At 38.0% G+C, this 22,350-nt stretch overlaps 2 protein-coding genes across 5 annotated transcripts in view; one reads left to right on the forward strand and one right to left on the reverse strand.

The window, feature by feature from the left end:
• LOC115219771 (general transcription factor IIF subunit 1) overlaps positions 1-13,001 on the reverse strand; it is a 32,347-nt gene extending 19,346 nt beyond the window's left edge. Inside the window, exons 1-4 of one of the 2 annotated variants that reach the window (XM_029790022.2) lie at positions 12,854-13,001; positions 7,057-7,106; positions 5,977-6,043; positions 4,523-4,734 (exon numbers count right to left, since the gene is read on the reverse strand). In XM_029790022.2, the coding sequence (XP_029645882.1) occupies positions 4,523-4,734; positions 5,977-6,043; positions 7,057-7,106; positions 12,854-12,934 (410 nt within the window). In that variant the 5' untranslated portion in view covers positions 12,935-13,001. Of the gene's footprint in view, positions 1-4,519; positions 4,735-5,976; positions 6,044-7,056; positions 7,107-12,853 lie in introns of both variants that reach the window. The other variant, XM_036509528.1, reaches the window with a different exon arrangement.
• Positions 12,853-22,350, forward strand: part of LOC118766229 (G patch domain-containing protein 4-like) — a 28,518-nt gene continuing 19,020 nt past the window's right edge. The window contains exons 1-2 of one of the 3 annotated variants that reach the window (XM_036509531.1): positions 12,853-12,970; positions 19,931-20,004. Coding sequence is in view for 1 of the 3 variants with exons in the window: in XM_036509530.1 (XP_036365423.1) it covers positions 17,887-17,941; positions 19,931-20,004 (129 nt within the window). In the remaining 2 variants the exon portion in view is untranslated. Of the gene's footprint in view, positions 12,971-17,826; positions 17,942-18,014; positions 18,078-19,930; positions 20,005-22,350 lie in introns of those variants that run through there. The other 2 variants (XM_036509530.1, XM_036509532.1) reach the window with 2 other exon arrangements.

Below are 22,350 nucleotides of genomic sequence, written 5' to 3' on the forward strand. Positions count from 1 at the left end.
TTTGGAAACAGCAGATAGTTTGTAGGGTAATTATTGCATAAAGGAGTAAAAGAGTAAAGACACCCTTCAGTCACAAATGATCAACGAATTGCACCTATAAAGTTCTCCTCCTAAGCACAAGCCTGGGCAAGGTTGTTTGTGGAGGACCAGCAGTCACTCATGCATACCAGCCTCCTCTCTCCATGCCACCAAGGGAAAGACAAACGCCAATACAGCATGACACCAGTGACATAGCAACTCATTTCTACAGATGAGTTAACTGGCGCAACGTGAAACAAAGTGCCTTGCTTAAGAACACAACACACAGCCCAATCCAGGAATCAAACTCACAACCTCACGAGCGTAAACTCGATGCTCTAACCACTGAGCCAGGCACCTTCACTAATTATTATAAAGACTTTCCGATCGTAGCTGTTGCCAGCCTCGCCTGGCCCCCGTGCTGGTGGCACGTAAAAAGTACCATCCGATCATGGCCGTTTGCCAGCCTCGTCTGGCACCTGTGCCGGTGGCACGTAAAAAGCACCCACTACACTCACAGAGTGGTTGGCATTAGGAAGGGCATCCAGCCGTAGAAACATTGCCAGATCAGACTGGGCCTGGTGCAGCCTTCTGGCTTCCCAGACCCCAGTTGAACTGTCCAACCCAAGCTAGCATGGAAAGCGGACGCTAAACGATGATGATGATGATGACTTCTAGTAAATTATAGAAACATAGCTCAAGCCATACTGAAGGACCAATTTCTCATTTTGTCTCAAATTGGTGTTTATAATGTCAAGCATTATAATGAAAACAATGTTAAATGAAGTGTTTTGTTCACGAACACAATGCAACACCCAGTTCAAGGGGTGAAACCTTCCAGTCACCAAACTGCACCTGCTTCCAAACAAGGTAATATTTCCCAAGGCTTGCTTCATGTGATGTCAAGACCAGATATCACTTTTCTCTTTTACTTGTTTCAGTCATTTGACTGCGGCCATGCTGGAGCACCGCCTTTAGTCGAGCAAATCGACCCCGGGACTTATTCTTTGTAAGCCCAGTACTTATTCTATCGGTCTCTTTTGCCGAACCGCTAAGTGACGGAGACGTAAACACACCAGCATCGGTTGGCAAGCAATGCTAGGGGGACAAACACAGACACACATATACATATATATATATACATATATATGACAGGCTTCTTTCAGTTTCCGTCTACCAAATCCACTCACAAGGCTTTGGTCGGCCCAAGGCTATAGCAGAAGATACTTGCCCAAGATGCCACGCAGTGGGTCTAAACCCGGAACCATGTGGTTGGTTAGCAAAGGCTTCTCTCAAATTCTGTCTACCAAATCTACTCACAGGGCTTTGGTTAGCCAAGGGCTATAGTAGAAGACACTTTCCCAGGATGTCATGCAGCAGAACTGAACCCAAGACCACAAGGTTGGGAAGCAAGTTTCTTAACCACACAGCCACCCCTGTATCTATATACATATATAAATATACTATCATCAGCATTTTACATATCTTTTTCATGTTGGCTTGGATTAAATGGATCTTACAGCATCTCTGGTTTGGTTTTTATGACTGGATACTCTTTCTTTAGCATTCAGAGTAACCTGAATGCTTGAGGGTTAAAGAATTAGAAGAATGATGGTTCAATACCAATCTGGTATCAATTCTTGTTCTTTACAGAATAGAAATTTAAACTTCAGATTACTCTGTCAAATTTTAATGCTTATTTATTCACACTGGTTTGAATTAATCATGCATTATCTAGTAGCTCTGAGATTTCAATGATGTAACAGTTACTATGGATAAGAGCATAAGCTAGTAACCCTCAGATTCTGAGCCCAATCCCATGCAGGGACTTGGGAAATAATATCAACAGAAAAATAACATCAGTAAAAAAGAATACCTTAGGAATGCGAACAGAATACCCCATTAGTCAAATAAAGGGTTGGGTTCAAAATTCCACCAGAACACCTGATGAAGGCTGGAGAATACATCAGCTGAAACATTGTGGAAACAACAAACAAGGTGAGGACACCTATCAGTCCATTGTAAATAATGTGACAGTTGTTTTCAGAATTTTTATAATAATATTATAGAGTAGATGTGAGAGGCCAAGTTTGACCTGTTTGAACATAAAGCAGGTAGAATATTTGGGCCGATATGAATACTTTAATTGCTAAAAGGTTAAGACATTATATAATACTACAGAATTCAGTTATATAGTGAACAAATATCAAGATATTTAAGCTTAAGATATGTAAATAATGAGATAATGTGAGCTACAATGTGATTGTTTCACCTGCTAGAAACAGTAGCCAAATGCCCTGATATATATATATATGTAAAAAAACAGGAAGGTCATACAACAACAAAATGTAAATCAAGTATTGATAACCACAACTGATTACCAATGATAAGAGGCTGAAATATACAACAGACAAAAAAGGGAAACTGTTACATGTATCAGCTGTGTTTTAACATTTACTTTTCCATGCTTGTTTGATTCAGATGCAGTTTAGTGAGGCAGATTTTCACTGAATGAAGCCCATCATGTGTATATATATATATACATGATGGGCTTCATTCAGTGTTTCTGTCTGCCAAATCCACTCACAAGGCTTTGGTCAAACTGAAGCTATAGTAGAAGGCACTTGCCTAAATTGCCACACAATGGGACTGAACCTGGAACTGTGTGGTTGGGAAGCAAACTTCTTAACCACACAGCCACACTTGCACCAAAAGGCATGTATCTTTTATGTTTTACTTGTTTCAGTCATTAGACTGACCTTGCTGGGGCACTACCTTGAAAACTTTTTTAGTTGAATGAATTGACTGTAGGATTTACTCTTTTGGCCGAACTGCTTACAGGGACATAAACAAACCAACACTGGTTGGCAAGTAGTGGAGGACTAAAATAGATATAAAGATACACCCACACATATATATATATGACAGGCTCTTTTCGGTTTCCATCTACCAAATCCACTCACAAGGCTTTAGTTGGCCCTTGGCTATAGTAGAAGACACTTGCCCAAGATGCCATGCAGTGAGACTGAACTCAGAACCATGTGGTTAAGAAGCAAACCTCTTACCACACAGCCATGCCTGCACCTATGACTAAAAATTAACATCATCATCATTTAATATCTGCTTTCTATGCTGGCATAGGTTGGATGAAGCTGGAGTTCAGGTGATTATTATGTGGCACCAGCACCTGAAAGGACAAGCCTGTATGTGTGGAAGACAGCGATTTTACTTTGCTTGATGCATCAAAATTCATCATCATCGTTTAACGTCCGTTTTCCATGCTAGCATGGGTTGGACGGTTCAACTGGGGTCTGGGAAGCCGGAAGGCTGCGCCAGGCCCAGTCTGATCTGGCAGTGTTTCTACGGCTGGATGCCCTTCCTTACGCCAACCACTCCGTGAGTGTAGTGGGTGCTTTTTACGTGCCAGACGAGGCTGGCAAACGGCCACGATTGGATGGTGCATTTTATGTGCCACCGGCACGGAGGCCAGTTGGAGCGGCGCTGGCAATGGCCACATTCAGATGGTTCTCTTACGTGCCATCGGCACTGGTATCACAGTTACAATTTCCATTGATGTTGATCGATTTCGATTTTCAACATCAAAATTATGAAGACAGATGTGATCGTCTGATTTTCCATTGCAAGTTTAAAAGAAGCCAGCATGGAAAACAGATATCAAATGGTGATGATGATGACAATGAATTTGTAATAGATCAAGCAAGCTCACTCAATCTATGCACTAAAAATAGAAATTTAACCCTTTAGCATTCAGTTATTTATTCACACTGTTTTGAATTAATCATAGCTTGGAGGGAACCTGTGGAAGAGATAGACCCAGGAAGACATTGGATGAGGTGTGAAGCATGATCTTCAGATACTGAGTTTTATGGTGGCAATGACAAGTGACTGAGACCTTTAGTAATTTGCTGTGCTTGAGAAGACATGTCAAGCCAAGTGAAATCGTAGTTGTGGCTATTGTTGGTGACACATTAAAGGTAGCCACTACACTCTTAGAGTGGTTGGCATTAGGAAGGGCATCCAGTTGCAGAAACCAGCTTACCAGCCCCAGTCTAATTGTCTAACCCAGTGGTTTTCAACCAGGGTTCCGCGGGCCCTTAGGGTTCAGCCAGTACAGTCCAGGGGTTCCGCAAGAAGTTACAAAACTGCTAAAATCAGCAGTAATTTTTAAGTCTCCTGTGCAGATATGTGTGCATAAGACTATTAAATTATTGCACAGGGGTTCCTCGAGCCAGTGGAATATTTCCTTGGGGTTCCGCTCCAGCAAAAAGTTTGAAAAGCACTGGTCTAACCCATCATGGGAAATGAACGCTAAATAATGATGATAATTGTTTATTTTGAAAATGACATTGTAGTGTAGGTGTGAGAAGCCAGATCTGGCTGGTATTTAGGCCAGATATGGCCGGTTTAATTACTAAAGGGTTAAAGTAACCCATGCTAGCATGGAGAATGGACGTTAAACGATGATGATGATGATGATGAGTACCTTTTGCAGTTCTGCTTTGAGCCAATTTTCATGTGCCATGGTTGATCCTCAGGTTTGTATTTCTTTAGCATAACACCATACTTCTTACGCCGAGCTTCTTCTTTTTGCTCACGACCAAATTCACTGCCAGCACCAAATTTGGGCATCAAATCAATGTCATTAGCAGTTTTGTATTCTCGTAAGTTGTTTTCTCGCTCTAAACGGACATTTGTCTGCAAGTAATAACCATAAAAAAAAAACAGTAAAACTTTAGCAAATCGAAAGGAAAAGTTTTATTTACATATTTTAACATAACAAAATATCTTTAATATTCATTTCTTCATAATGTTCAAATTTTTAGATGTTTCAACTGAAACCTTACTGAGACCCTAGTAGTAGGCCTGTCATAAGCCCTAGGACCCACAAAGCTAGAGCTTAATTCAGCTTCCATGCTGTGTGAATGACTGAGATAACAACATTGTTCCCTGGATGGCATGCCAATCCACTGTAGGTTTAACTTCCCAGCAACTGCGGGAACTCATTTACAGCTGAATGGACACAAGCAATGTGAAATGAAGTGTTTTGTTCAAGAACACAATGCAACACCCAGTTCAGGAGGTGAAACCTTCCAGTCACCAAACTGCACCTGTTTCCAAACAAGGTAATATTTCCCAAGGCCTGCTTCATGTGATGTCAAGACCAGATATCAAGACACATATATAAATACAAAAGGCTTCTCTCAGATTCTGTCTACCAAATCTACTCACAGGGCTTTGGTTAGCCAAGGGCTATAAGTAGAAAACACTTTTTCAAGATGTCATGCAGCAGAACTGAACCCAAGACCACATAGTTGGAAAGCAAGTTTCTTAACAACACAGCCACCCCTGTATCTATATACATGTATAAATATACTATCATCAGCATTTTACATATCTTACATGTTGGTTTGGTTTTTATGACTGGATATTCTTTCTTTCACATTTTGTCATGACAGAAGCAATAGTAAGTTCATCTGTGACAGGACAAAACAGTCCTCCCTACACTGCGTGACTTGCATTTATTCAGTTACTAAAAAAAAAAAAGGTTGTAGTAAGAAGCTTGTTTTCCAACCACATGGTTCCAGGTTCAGTCCCACTGCATGACACTTTGGGTAAGTGTCTTCTACTATAGCCTTGAGCTGGCCAAAGCCTTGTAAGTGGATTTGGTAGAAGGAAACTGAAAGAAGCCTGTCGTGTGTGTATGTCTTTATGTTGGTGTTTGTCCCCACCACCACTTGACAGCTGGTGTTGGTGTGTTTACATCCCCATAACTTAGCAGTTCAGTAAGAGACCAATAGAATAAATACCAGGCTTTAAAAAATAAGTACTGGCAGTCAATTAATTTGACTAAAACTTCAAGTTGGTGTCTCAGCATGGATGTAGTCTAGTGACTGGAAGGAGTAAAAAAGAAGTTTTTTTTTTAAAGTTTTAACTTACATATTTGGAAAAATCCAGATCAGAGCCAACAGCAAACTTGAACATACTAAGGCGTTTTTTACGATCCCTGAAAAAATAAACAAACACAAGTTCTGTAAAATATTTGTTTTCTAAAGATTAGCATTTAGAAAAAAACCTTGTTTCACTGTGCCATTAACATTGTTAATAGGAGAGCAGCATCTGGTTGAATTATTATTATCACGCTGTTAGTATGGCGACAAAGTGTTTAGCATACCTTATCCCATTACTAATGTTGCGTCCATGCTGAAAAACTTAACACTCAACAATAGAGTCCACAAGAATAAAGCAGGACCAACAGAGCTGAGTTCAAATCCTCCTATAGAAAGAAATGCTGCAATGGGATAACATTTCCTATACAAGGAAGGAAAAAAACTCTCCAGCATGTTCATGACGTGAAACTGTAAAACGACACATCTCTTAGAGGTAGACAACACAAATGTGATGAAAAGCTCTAGTTAACAGAGGAATCAACTAAGAATCTGCTATGCACAACTCCAGATACATTATCAACAATAGCTGTTGATTGTATGTATTGATTAAACTATAAAAATGGCAAGAAATTAATGAATTCTTAGATTACGATGTCAAGAAATGAAACAGATTAGATTAAACATCAGTAGTTCTGTTGATTATAATTACTAAATAGAACAATGAAGTGAAAAGTGGTTTGTTTCATGAAAAAGATGCAGCCCTTTTTAATATCAGCCAGTCAATCATCAAAGATTATAGGTTGTAGGAGTAACCTTCAAATCACAGTTTATAGTTTTAGAAAAAGAAAGAACATATTAATTAATATAGTTCTAGATAGACTATGTCTGAAAAAAAATTCAGATGCAATAGTTATCTTTAATCATAGAAGTGCCTGATAAATGGCAGGTCTAGGTTTAAACTAGTACTACATTAGTCTAATGCTTTAACAACTCAAACCTTTGATGTATTAAGCTACTACAAATAGCTTCTTACACGGGAACAATTGAACCCTGAGTTAATTGCTTTTTCAAGAAAAAAAAAACGAGAAAGTAAAAAAGATGCTGTTAGAAAAGAAAGTAAAATACTTACTTTGGAAGTCTGACTGTATACTCTTGTGTAGTAGAGCTACCAGCAGTCACCTAAAAGACAAAAAAACATAAAAATGTAATCATGAAAAAATTAGATTAATAAGAATATATATATATATTTTGTGAAATAGAAAGATGAATAATCTTGTTGCAGATTAATCAAAAGTTTAACCGATACCTTGGTAGCAAAAATCACAGCAGAAGACAGCACGGTTAGAGGTACAACCATATGGTGTTGCAACCGTGCGTTGGTGCGGATAGTTGAATTTTAATATTATTACTAATTCACTAATAATATTATATATATATATATATATATATATATATATATATAATAACAAAATAATAAATAAAACATATACACATACATATATGTACGTACCTACATCTATATGTATATATACATGCATATATGGGTACAGGACACCAAAAAGACGTCGAACACATTGAGAAACGAAAACATAAAACCAAAACCAAGGAAACACATTTTTTTAAACAACGAAAAAATAGAGTAAAAGACATACAACACAAGAAACATTCCCCTTCTTCAGCTGCCTCTGATTCAATATATATATATATACATACATAATTATATATATACTAGCAGTATCGCCCGGCGTTGCTCAGGTTTGTAAGGGAAATAACTATAAAGCATTTTTAGAGAGTTATAGCCAAAAAATAGCAGAAAAAATGGAAAAAAAATGATGGTAAATTTTTTTGAGAGTTAAAAAAGGTGGAGTTGCGTCCCCTAGACGGTCTGTGGTTTGGGTTTCTGATTCTCGACCCCATGTCGAATTTATCGATTTTTTTCAGAACCGGGGGAACTTTTCAAAATTTTCGCTGCGTTAGTTTTGAATTATGACATTGGGCTATGTGTGTGTCAAGTTTCATCAGAATCAGTTGAAAGCCGTGGTCAGAGTGAGGGTACGAGAAAACAGACACACAGAAAACGCACAGACAAACTGCCGTTTATATATAGAGAGATATACATACATAAATATATATATACATACATAAATATATATATATATTATATATATATATATATATATATATATATATACATACATAAATATATATATATATACATAAATATATATATATATACATACATAAATAAATATATATATATATATAAGATGCACCAAGTGTAAGCTATGGACACATAAGAGGTGCAGCAATGTCAAAGGAAGGCTAACTAGGAAGATGGTTTTTGTATGTGGCAGATGCTCGGGAGCATTAACCTCTGAAAATCTGCAGAAAACAACTTCCGTCACTTTCCAGGGGAAAAAACTAGAAGTAGTTGATAGCTTCTGTTATCTTGGTAACCAAGTCAGTTGTGGGGGTGGGTGCGCTGAAAGTGTAACTGCTAGAATAAGAATAGCCTGGGCAAAGTTTAGAGAGCTCTTACCTCTGCTGGTGACTAAAGGCCTCTCGCTCAGAGTAAAAGGCAGACTGTATGATGCATGTGTACGAACAGCCATGCTACATGGCAGTGAAACATGGGCCGTGACTGCTGAGGACATGCGTAAGCTCGCGAGAAATGAAGCCAGTATGCTCTGATGGATGTGTAATGTCAGTGTGCATGCTCGACAGAGCGTTAGTACCCTGAGAGAAATGTTGGACCTAAGGAGCATCAGTTGTGGTGTGCAAGAGAGACGACTGCGCTGGTATAGTCATGTGGCGAGAATGGTTGAAGATAGGTGTGTGAAAAAGTGCCAATCCCTAGCAGTGGAGGGAACCCGTGGAAGAGGTAGACCCAGGAAAACTTGGGATGAGGTGGTGAAGCACGACCTTTGAACTTTAGGTCTCACTGAGGAAATGACCAGTGACCTTTGGAAATATGCTGTGCATGAAAAGACCAGGCAGGACAAGTGAGTCCAGCCCACTTATGCATGCCTTTCCTCCCTTGGACACACAAAGACCTGTTGGGGCAAGCGAAGTTGATATCGAACCTCATCCGACGACAGGCACCTATGCCAACCCCACTTTGCTTGCGAAGACCTATTGGGGCAAGTGAAATCGAAATCGGAATCGAAATTGAACCAATCCTATGACTGGCACCCGGCAGATGCCAGGACCCCTGGACTGGAGAAACGTAAAAAGGCACTATCCGAATCGTGGCCGATGCCAGCGCCGCCTCGACTGGCTTCCGTGTCCGTGGCACGTAAAAAGCACCATCCGAATTGTGGCCGAAGCCAGTGCCGCCTCGACTGGCTTCCGTGCAGGTGGCACGTAAAATGCACCAATCCGACCGTGGCCGATGCCAGCCTCGCCTGGCACCAGTGCAGGTGGCACGTAAAAACCACCCACTACACTCACAGAGTGGTTGGCGTTAGGAAGGGCATCCAGCTGTAGAAACATTGCCAGATAAGACCGGAGCCTGGTGCAGCCTTCTGGCTTCCCAGATCGCCGGTCGAACCGTCCAACCCATGTTAGCATGGAGAACGGACGTTAAACAATGATGATGATGATGATATACATACATAAATATATATATATACATAACTATATATACATACATAAATATATATATATATATATACATACATAAATATATATATATATATACATACATAAATATATATACATACATAAATAAATAAATATATATATACATACATAAATATATATATATACATACATACATAAATATATATATATACATAAATATATATATACACACACATATATATATACATACACACACACATATATATATATAAACTAAAATGATTTATATTTAGGGTTTTAAGTAAAGAATGGATTTTTTTCTAAATGTTGCTGTTGTTCTTAGAGTATACTAATGCCACTGATAAACATTTTATATCCCACAAACACACACACAAAAAAAAAAAGCATACCACATTTGATATGCTAAGCTTGTGGATTCTTTACTAAAAAATTCTGCAGCTGCATGAATATTGGCTTCAAGTTTTGGCAGAAGGCCAGCAAGTGTGAGGGATGGGTTTGTCAATTACATTGACCCCAGTATTCAACTGGTACTTACTTTATCAACCCTGAAAGGATGAAAGGCAAAGTCGACCTCAGTGGTATTTCAACACAGAATGTTAAGACGGATAAAATGCTGAAAGCATTTTGCCCAGTATGCTATCGATTCTGCCAGCTCACCACGCTTTTTGACAAGGGCTACTAAGTAACAACTCCACTAACGATGATTTTTTCTTTTTTTATACAAAACCTAGATTTTTAGGAAATAAGAAAAGGAAATTTGTAAAGCTTATGTTTTTTTCCATGGATATTAGATAGTTTCAATTGGGAACTGAAAGCAGTATGCAATTCCAACTTCACCAGAATTATAAAACCTTCATTTCTGAAGCAAACAACGATCTTTACTTTGCTTAACTTCAGTGACCAAATTGAGACACTGTACCCAAAAGTTTGAGGGCCAGCAAGGGAAAAAAATAAAAGATTATGAGAAACCTAATGCAGGGGATGGGGTAAAATGAGTTTTAGATGCACATTCAGTTGTAATGGCATTGTATGAAAAAACTGAGAGTTAGTTATCCGCATAAGTGAGACATTAAAGAATTCTCCATAACTCGGAAAATACTAGTGTTCACGTCTTTTTCACTAATGTTTTTTTGCTTGTGCGGTAAGAAGCTTACTTCACAACCAACATGGTTCAGTCCCACTGCATGGTAACTTGGACAATTTCTTCTATAGCCTCAGGCCAATCAAAGTCTTGTGAGTGGATATGCTAGAAAGTAACTTGTCATATATACATGTGTTTTTGTGTCTGTATTTGTCCACCACCACCACAATAGGTGCTGGTGTATTTGCATCCTCGTTATCTAGCGGTTCGGCAAAAGAGATCAATAGAATAAATTCTAAGCTTAAAAAGATAAATATTGGGGTCGATTCATTCAACTAAAAAATTCTCCAAGGCAGTGTCCCAACACAGCTGCAATCTACTGACAGAAACAAGTAAAAGAAAAGATGCAATGGGGTGTGAAATGTTGGGACTTTATGAACTTTCAGAGATGGTAAACATTCTCTCCAGAGGGAACTTTATCATCAGCTTCATGCCAACAAAAACTCAAATAAGAACTGCAACAAGGACATTTATTGTGTAACTTAACCCTTTAGCATTTAAACCGGCCATATCCGGCCAAAAGTATTCTACCTGTTTTATGTTAAAACTGGCCAGATCTGGTCTCTCACACCAACCCTACAATGTCGTTTTAAAAATTAACAGCTACCTCATCAAAATCTCATAGCTACAAGATAATGCCTGATTAGTTCAAAACAATGTGGATGAAAAAAGCATTAATTATGGTAGAATAATGCAAACACTAAAGGGTTAAGCAGCAACCATCGAGAATAAGAAGGAACTAAGTCGTGGACTCAGATCGTTGAGAACTTTGCGGTGTTCTGCCAATCAGAACAAAAAAAAGGCTATGTATAGTTGACTGATCCGATACCAGTGCATTACTAGAGAATTTAATTTTTCTGTTTGGGAAGTTATGAAAAACACTTTAAAAATGTATGGAGGTATGGAAAACACTGAAACCGAAATTAAAACAAAAAACATAAATAACAGATTTCCTTTTCATAACCTTAAATATTTATTTTGGAAAGACTTCCTCCCTTCCCCCCCACCCATTTTCTCGCTAATTACTGGGTTGTTTTGTTGTTTTTTTAATTTTTGGCCCAAATCCCACGTTTTTGGATACGGGAGATTTAGGAAAATTGCAAAAAATAGGAATTTTGAATTTTTGCCCCACCACCCTCAAATTTCTCCATTTTTCACTTTTTTCTGTAACCCTAACCCTAAGTAGAAAAATTTTTGGAAATTTGTTTCAGAATCATAATCGTATTTTTCCGTATATTTTGACAAAAAAAAAGTGAAAAAAAAATTACAAAAATTTTTGGAAATTTTTTCAGAATCATAATCTCCGTGTCTTTCTGCATATTTTGAGGAAACGAAAAAATTCTGAAAAAAGTAAAAAATGAAAAATTTAGGGGCAGGAGTAACTTCAGAGTGCCGATGTTTTCTAATTTTTTTGCAGATTCGTATTCTCCGTAGCCGAAAACGGGTTTGTGTAGAAAAAAAAATTAAATAAAAAAAAAGTGGTGTTTTTGGGAGGGTACAAAAGGAAGTCTTGCCTTTATTTTTCATTATATATATACATTTATATATTAATAAAAGAAGTAGTATTCACAATGCACAATAAAAAATAGTTTCTTTCTTCTTTAATTCAAAATGGAAGTACGTTTGGTCCGCAAGTTAAAAGTTTTCACAGCGAGAGAATGGTAAGATCTTGTAAAACAAGTCCCGATTCATAATTCATGGATATTTATGGCCGTGGGAGATTTTGAGTCTCATAACACATGATTGTTTACCGCTCCGTTATTATGTATCCATTTTCTTGAGTACCATCCCAGAAAACAAATAAGCAAAGATAATCTAAAGATTTGCGATTTGGAACGGAATCAGATAATAGTAACTCTTTCTAATTTTGGCACAAGGCCAGCAATATCGAACCAAGTACTGGGATGGTTCTTTTATTTTTATCGAACCGGAAACGATGAAGGGCAAAATCTGCCATAGCGGAATAAAAACAAACAAAAATGATAACATATTTTAAATTTCGTACATAGTGTAGCAATAACCTATAATTCCAATGTAATGTAAAAGAACAATAGCGTTAACAAAATTACAATGTAAATCAGATGTGAAAATTATATAAATATATGCACATAATGCATTAAATAGGAGCTTTGCACAAATTAAAGAATAAGTGAAATATATAACAGATATCTTAATCTCTTACCGGATTACTTGCCATTTTCAAAACTTCAACAAACACACAGAAAAGATTAAAATTGAAGAAGTTGTTCAGCCAAACGAACATCAACAAAACGACCCGCGCGCCATCTTTGTTGATAATGTAAATATAATTGCTTTCGTATTTGATTTTCAGTAAATTTAGTTCCGTCTTACAAACTAATATTCAATGAATATTTCTAGTTAAAATATTTATTTCTTTACTTGGCAATTATTTTTTTAACTATATTTTTGTAAATATGTTAAGATGCTATATGATTGGTGGTTTGATATTTAGATGGTGTCTCCGTGCTATTCATGTAAAATTTCAGCAGATGGCTAACTAAAATGTGTTTCTATTCATTGTTTTACCTATATTTCTTTTTCTTTTTGAAACAGCTAAGCCATTTTAGTTCTGTTTATGTTAAAGAGAAGTGAAAGAATAAAAAAGCAAAACTGTAACCCAGATCTACAATACACTAATAGGTGCAGGTATGGAGGGTTGCTTCCCAACCACATGGTTTCAGGTTCTGTCCCACTGCATAGCAGGTTGGGCAAGTGTTTTCTACTATAGCCTCGGGCCGATCAAAGCATTGTGAGTGGAGTTAGCAAACGGAAACTGGAAGAAGCCCGTCATATATATATATGTTGGACCTAAGAAGCATCAGCTGTGGTGTGCAAGAGAGACGATTGCGCTGGTATGGTCATGTGGCGAGAATGGATGAAGATAGGTGTGTGAAAAAGTGCCAATCCCTAGCAGTTGAGGGAACCCGTGGAAGAGCTAGACCCAGGAAAACCTGGGACGAGGTGGTGAAGCACAACCTTCGAACTTTAGGCCTCACCAAGGCAATGACTAGCGACCGAGACCTTTGGAAATATGCTGTGCGTGAGAAGACCCAGCAGGACAAGTGAGTCCATCCCAGCCAGCCCACTTATGCATGCCTTTCCTCCCTTGGACACACGAAGACCTGTTGAGGCAAGCGAAGTCGAAATCGAACCTCATCCGACAACAGGCACCCATGCCAACCTCCCTTCATTGGACACTAAACTCTGCTTGCGAAGACCTGTTGGGGCAAATGAAATTGGAATCGAAATTGAACCAATCCTATGACTGGCACCTGGCAGTTGCCAGGGCCGCTGGACTGACTCCTGTACAGGTGGCAAGTAAAGAAACACTGTTTCGACCCTGAGCTTGAGGAGATCCCTTGAGTCAAGTACACCAACATCAAAAATCAATGGAAACTGCAGTCGTGATCCCTGTGCCGGTGGCACATAAAAAGCACCATCCGAACGTGGCCGATGCCAGCGCCACCTTGTCTGGCTTCCATGCTGGTGGCACGTAAAAAGCACCAATCCGATTGTGGCTGTTGCCAGCCTCGCCTGGCATGTAAAAAGCACCCACTACACTCACAGAGTGGTTGGCATTAGGAAGGGCATCCAGCTGTAGAAACACTGCCAGATCAGAATGGAGCCTGGTGCAGCCCTCTGGCTTCCCAGATCCCCGGTCGAACCGTCCAACCCATGTTAGCATGGAGAACGGACGTTAAACGATGATGATGATAAAACACCAAGTAAGTTAGGGGTTGTGGATCCAACCCTCTAAGGGATAATACTTATCCAATATACTGTTGGTATACTACCCAAATTATTAATACACAAGTGTTTTTAATTGCAATGCAAAAACTCACTTATTGTATTAAATGGGTGAAGGTAAAGAAATATTTTACCATTGATTTATATTACAAATAAGAAAATGGAGAAACACATTAGTTGGTTTATCAGCTTTAGGATATTAGAATGTTGCCTTAATATCCTAAAGCTGATAAACCAACTAATGTGTTTCTCCATTTTCTTATTTGTATATATATATAGTGTGTTGTGAATTTATGGAAAAGAATCCCATAAAACTCTCAACAAATTTATTAAAAATGGAGATGTTAAAATGTAAGAGAATTTTAATTCATGCAGACGATCATTTCAAATGGTGATAAAAACTGATACTTCCTTTTTCCAAGCTGAGATTCGAAACCAAATCTAAGGATTCTCACTTGTCTGATCCACCACTCGCCAAGCAGCTGCAAAAGAAATTTCTTTGTCCTGTCAAAAAGTGGTGGATAGATTTTCCTTTTTAGCATAAATCTTGACCTCATCCACAAAGAAATTATAGGTTACATTAATATCTCTTGCAGTTGCAGACCCTAGCATGTTCTTTTTTGTAGCAGGAATGATAATGGGTTCAAAGCCAAAATGGGCAGCAGTACAAGGAGACTATCTCCAAGGAATATTCCCTTTGAAATATTTATAGCATTGGTGAGGATCATTCCACTCTCTGTTGTAAGTGTGAGGATTATAGTGTAGACTCAGGTGAAATTCCTCTCCCCCACTTATTATGTATACGTCGATTCAAACGTAGCAGGGAACAGCTAGCCTTTGGCTGCTATTTGGATCCCATTGTATTCACTACTCTGATTGGTTAGTATTGGGGCAATTTGTCTCTTACTCTGTTACACCAACTTGCCTGGGATCATGCAACACAGTCTGTTTACAACCCTGTTTTTAGCCTACAGCTCCTTATAAAAACTCAGCTTTTCCTCATTCTGAGGTCTTTGGTTCCAGACCTTTTAAGGTATAGCCACTGACCACAAAGACACAGCCAGTTCCAGCAACAACACCAGACACCTCTACTACAGCAGCCACGTTGAGACTCACCAACTTTGTCCAACAGCATTATGGCAACTGCCTCCTTCTTTGCCACCACCATGCTCTGGCACTTGTTTCTACTTTTCAATTTCTCTTTATTGTATCGGCCATGTGATGTGGTACTAAAGTGCCATTCTCATCACCTCATCATCTCGCACAGTCATTACAGAATTGTAGCCGAGGTCTTTGTGAGCCTCTCAATGGCTGCAGTTAAGGTAGCAGGCACTTTTGCCAAACGAAGACACTTCAGCAGCCATGACTGTTGTAAGATACCTACAATTTATTTTCTAACCTTAGACTCTACAGCTTTGTTTATCAGTTGTTCAGCACATTCCCACATGCCTTTCTTTTCACCTACCTGCTCATTAATCACTATGTTGTTGGATTTACAGTAATCTGAGAAGGATTGGTTGAGACAGCTTGTATACAGTTTGTACATAATATTTAGGCAAGTAATGGGCCTATAGTTTTCAAACAACTCAGTGGTTTCATTCTTGGCCACGAGATTCGACAGTGCTATAGCAAACCAATTTGGTCCGGCTGACCTTCCATAGTACTGTTGAATATACTTATTAGTGGTTTCTTGTAAAATGTTAGCCTCTTTTACCAATATACAACTATTAGGATGTAGCGAACTCTAGTGAACTTCCTTTCTCTATTATATCTACATACGAACGTAGCAGGTAACAGATAACCTTTGGGCGCTGTTTTGGACCCCATTGTGTCTACCACTCTGATTGGTTGGTATTGGTGCAATTTGTCACTTACTCTATCGTGCACCAATATGCAACCTAACCAATCGCAGCCTCCAAATAAATCACATTAGACACTCTGTTCAAAACTCCATTTGAGCCTACCATTAGCTATATAAACTCACCTCCTCCTACTCTTGGGGCCTGTTAATTTCAGACCGTCTAAGGTTTAACCACTGGCCACATTTACAGCGACCTCCATCTTCATCGCCACCAACATGTCTCTCACCAACGTCGTCAACAACATCTCTACACAGCACCAACAACACTGCACTGGTTCTAACATATCGCTGTTTGTGAGCTACCTCACCATAGTTAATAGCAAACATACAACCCACGCAGATGCATGTAGAGATATGAATAAATGTTCATCAACATAGGCACAGGAGTGGCTGTGTGGTAAGTAGCTTGCTAACCAACCACATGGTTCCGGGTTCAGTCCCACTGCGTGGCATCTTGGGCAAGTGTCTCCTGCTATAGCCCTGGGCCGACCAATGCCTTGTGAGTGGATTTGGTAGACGGAAACTGAAAGAAGCCTGTCTTATATATGTATATATATATATATGTATGTGTGTGTATGTTTTTGTGTGTCTGTGTTTGTCTCCCTAGCATTGCTTGACAACCGATGCTGGTGTGTTTACGTCCCCGTCACCTAGCAGTTCGGCAAAAGAGACCGATAGAATAAGTACTGGGCTTACAAAGAATAAGTCCCGGGGTCGATTTGCTCGACTAAAGGCGGTGCTCCAGCATGGCCGCAGTCAAATGACTGAAACAAGTAGAAGAGTAGAAGAGAAGAGTAACCATTTCCATTTATTATTCAGCTTGTATAAATACATGTGGCTGGCATTAAAGACATTTAAGGTTACCACCTTGTTCCTTGCATTTCTTTATACTATGTTCCTGTCAAATGATATTACATCCTTCTGAGTAGAGTCACATTAGATGGAACACAACCATCCTTCTATAGGTCCCTTACAGGTGCCTTCCCATTATGCAGTTTGCCTGCAGTTATGGTGAAAATTTCAGAGTCAATTGCATGTATTTTACTGTTCATGCCGGTACAGTATTCTCTCTTTACTGCATTTAGCCATGATGCATTGAGGTTGAGATTCCTCTTTCAATTCCAGATTTTCCACCGAAATGATTCAAGATCTCGCAAGGAGGCTTTTTTAACGATATTTTTTTCCTTGTGTGTGTGTTGTGCGTATGTATTTGTGTTTGTCCCCCACTACTGCTTGATAATTTTTATCTATGTACCTGTAGCTTACTATCAATACATGTAGGGCAGTGGTTTTCAATCAGGGTTCCGCAAGAAGTTACCAAAACTGCTACAATCGGCAGTAATTTTTAAGTCTCCTGTGCAGATACGTGTGCATAAGACTATTAAATTATTGCACAGGGGTTCCTCGAGCCAGTGGAACGTTTCCTTGGGGTTCCGCTCCGGCAAAAGGGTTGAAAAGCACTGATGTAGGGCTTCATTGTATTATTTTGTCCTTGGGCTTGTAAAGTTGTTAACACGGCCCTGTACTCTTATGAGCAGGTTCAATGGAAGGGACATAACTGTGTTGAAGACGGTTTTGTTTTCAGCATGGCGAATAATTTGTTCGCTCGATCAATTTTGGAAAAATATGGTTGGAAAACGGGTAATTATTCAGATTTTCTCTTTCGTTTCGGCATTATTTTTCAGTTGTATTATCTGGAAGTGAACTTTGATGTAGGTAGTTGGGTTCATGTAGTTATTTCATACGTGGAACCATGTGTAAATACTTCCCTGAAATTGTACGAAACTTCATTAATCCTTATCGTTGTGAAATTTTTGTTATAGTCATGACTTATTCCAAACAACGAATTTGAAGTCAACTGTATAAAATGACAGAAACAATACTGAATTAAATGTTTTTCACTTTATAATTTTGTTCAAAGACCAGAGTCGATAAAATTAGAACTAAGTTGTGTACCAGGCAGCATATACATTGAGCTATTATTTAAACGTGAGTCGTGCACTTCAGTCCAGAAAAGTTTAAGGGCTGTAGCGAAAGCAAAAGACGGTCATTCTGTTTTGCAAATTTATGTAAAATATTGTCAATAAATATAACAATCAACCTGTAAACTTCCATTAGCCAAAGCCTTAGACTGTTTATTTTATGATAAAACTAGCAGTATCGCCCGGCGTTGCTCGGGTTTGTAAGGGAAATAACTATATAAGCATTTTTAGAGAGTTATAGCAAAAAAATGCAAAAGAAATGATGGTAAATTTTTTTTTAAATCGTTGACTCATCGTAGACATTTTTTAGAGAGTTACTTCCCTTATATAATAGCGAAAAAATGCATTAAAATGGAAAAAAATGATGGTAAATTTTTTTTTAAATCGTAGACTCATCGTAGACGCGCGCTAATACCCAGAAAGGCTCGATATGAATCACGACTATAAGATACCCGGTTTTGGTTAAACTGCACCGCAAAATGTGGGAGTAGTTAGGAATCTAAATAGTAGGAGACAGACACACAACTTGACTTTTATGTATAAAGATGAATATTGGGTGTATATTGCTGCACTCTGTAATTAGTGATGTTCGTTTGATTCACCACAATATCTCTTTCGCACAACTTTTTGGTCTTCAGTTGCAAGATATCGGGTACCATTCTTATATAGTAATTAAAAAGTACTAGCACTGATTAAAAAGATAAAGCAAAATAAAAACTACTCGTCATAAGAATCAGAAGCCCTAACAATTCAAACAATGAGCAATTGTCTACACAGCCAGTTTACTCGACTTGTTAAAAATAATCTTTGATTATAGGTTTGCTTAATAGGTTGATCTGAGTTTAAAGAACAATAACTCAAATGTAAATTGGTTTTTCTTAAACAGTTTGGAAAGGAAAAATCAAAACTAATATTTGAGGGTCCGTTTTTTTTTTTTACTTATTTATTTTGCATGTATTCGTAAACTATAGAGTTTCCATATTGCCATAAGTTATACTCATGAATTTTATATTTAAATAATATAATTCATAAATTGTATTAAATTTTATTGAAAATTACGTGGTATTCTCCTCTTAATGGCGTTTAAGAGCAACTATTTATAGGTTCTCTCAGAACTTTTGTTCTTGTTTAGCCCCAAATCAGCCATGATTGAGCATACTTATAATCAAAGACATTCCAGCCATGACCATAAATCTTTTTAACTGTATATAGTACAACGCCTACCCAGTTGAGGAAGATGTGAACTGATATTTCAAGCAGGACAATTGACTAAATAGAGGTTTTCCCATTGGTACATCCTTCAAAGCTGTTATACCTATTTCTTTACTACCCACAAGGGGCTAAACAGAGAGAGGACAAACAAGAACAGACAAACGGGTTAAGTCGATTATATCGACCCCAGTGTGTAACTGGTACTTAATTTATCGACCCCGAGAGGATGAAAGGCAAAGTCGACCTCGACGGAATTTGAACTCAGAAAGTAGCAGCAGACGAAATACGGCTATGCATTTCGCCCTGCGTGCTAACGTTTCTGCCAGCTTGCCGCCTTATACCAGCTTCAGTATATCTTTGCAGACATGTTTTTCCTGATTGTTTCGCTTGTAATCATTGCCTTTAAGAAATCTTTAAAATACTTTGTTTTCAACAGGTGCTGGCCTGGGAAAGGAGGAGCATGGAATTCAAGAACCTATCAAAGTTTCCTTAAAAAACAGCAAAAGTGGTGTGAGTGATTTTCTAACCAATTCTTTAAATTGAGTTTCTTACCCTTCAAATTACTGCAATATACAAGAAGACATACAACTTGTATCATGGCATCTGAGATCATGATTGAAAGTATTAGATGGACTCTGTAGGGTCTTGCTGATCAGATGAGGTTATTGTGTGGAAGGGTAGTATAAAATAGGTGTGCGGCTATTTTGAAAATACTTCATAGAGTGACAACTGTCCCTGCAGCATGGCAGATTGTGAAGAGGTATAGGAAGAACTCACAATCAGTGGGGCATTCTAATTATTTGTTTCCAGCCTTTGTAAACCCTCCATATTTGTCAAGGCCCATGTCTCACTACTATTCAGCACTATGTTCTTGTAAACAAACATTATACAATCTTTTATCTTTTACTTGTTTCAGTCATTAAGCTGAGGCCATGCTGGGGCACTGCCTTTAAGAATCTTTTAGTCAAATGAACCAACCCCAATTTCTTTGTTTTTTTTTTTAAACTGGGACTTATTCTATTGGTCTCTTTTTTGTGTTTAAACCAGCAATATCCAGCCAAAATATTCCACTCATTTTATATTGAAACAGGCGATATCCAGCCTCTTGCACTTACCCTTCAATGTCAGTGTATAAGAATAACAGTCACATCACCAAAATTTCAAAGCTATGAGATAATGAGATAATTAGTTCAGAACAATGTGAGTAAATAAGCATTACATTTGACAGTAATCTGAATAATAAAGGTCTAAAGACTTTTTGATAATATAGCTCTTCTTTATTTTAACTTTGTTAAAACATATCTATTTTGAAGCAGACATGGCCATGGTTTTAAGAAGAGTACTTCAAAATTATATGGTTTTGGCTGTTTTAGCTAACTTAGATTCCACTGTGTGGTACCATGAACTGGTATCTTCTTGCAAAACCCTTCTGAGTGAACTTTGGTTGACAGGAGCTGTGTGGAAGGCTATTGGAGGAACCGTTCTTGCTCTTGGGTGGGAGACTTGATCTGTTTACCTTGTTTTACACCACCACCTGGCCCTTGGATACTTTTTGTAGGCATTTGAACCAAGTCTCCAGTCTGAGAGTAATTTGCTTCCTTCTTTCTACCAGTCTTGGAGTCACTGAAAAATGTCATAGTCACTATCCTTTCTCCTGTAACAAGTCGTAAAAACAAAACAAGAAAACAGATAACAGTTATCATCATATTGATTAGAAATCTTGTTGGAGTTTACACTCTGAGTTTTGACATAACTTAAAAAACTGCTCATCTTATCTCGAGTATCTCAATATTTTTTAAACAACAATTTCTCTATTCCATTTGAATTAAGCTAATAGGGAACTTTTAAAAAACAGTGTAATGAAACCATGAAGGCTTCCGGTATCATATTCTTTACAATCTGTTAAACTTTATATTCTCTGCATACATATACCATGGTGTATTAAAAAATTTATCCCCTTGAGCATAACATGGGTGAGAAGGCACCATCTAGTTAGGGTCAGAGCACCCTATGTCCCCAGCTGCTTGCTATTTTTTGTGTTACAACCTTTATTGCATTTCCTGTATTGATTGGGACAAATAGCATCCCATGTCCTTTGGGCATTTTCAGGTGTGATTTTGTCAATAGTCTGTTGATTAATTGGTATTGATTTTTACCAATAGTTTATCATCTGAGTAAACAAGAAGAATTATGCCAGGAAAAAAGGATCTCAAATCAGTAAGTGTAGTGGGGGAGCATCATAACCATGTGTGGAGAGGGTTTGTGGGGTTTGAATAAATGTAACAAAAATAAAGTCTGAAGGAAATATTAATCATTTTTCATACTTTCTAGGGGTAAGCAAATAGGAAATATCAGTTGCTACCCAAGGACAAAAATTGAATTACACAGTGTAACTCAACTTTGCTCACAATACAAGTGAAAGAATTGCTGGTGGACCATTTTCTCTTTCTCAAAACAACGCTTCCACTCATTAAGATAGGTTTGTTTTTATTTGACAATATGTGTTGTCAATATCATTATTCAAATTGTTCTAATTGACATTGTTAAACATTTGAATACCATTTTTCATGTGTACATTGTAGGCACCTTACTATGATCTTTTTTCATTTTCTTTTGAGAAGGCATTTCTTGAGCAAGAAGCCACACTGAATTGAATGTAAACAGAAAGAGAAAAATAGAATCATGTCCAAAAATGACAGCCCTTGTGTCTTCTCTGGTGCGGGATAGCTGTCTACAGTATTCCAGGAGGTTACCTGTTGAAAATTATCCCAAAAAGAATATTTTTCTTCCAGTTATACTTGGTAAGAAGTTCAAAATTCTCAGAGCAAAAGCAAAGGCACATCTGTTCACAATGAT

Source organism: Octopus sinensis, linkage group LG15 (genome assembly GCF_006345805.1).
Source record: "Octopus sinensis linkage group LG15, ASM634580v1, whole genome shotgun sequence".
NCBI classification, from domain to species: domain Eukaryota; kingdom Metazoa; phylum Mollusca; class Cephalopoda; order Octopoda; family Octopodidae; genus Octopus; species Octopus sinensis.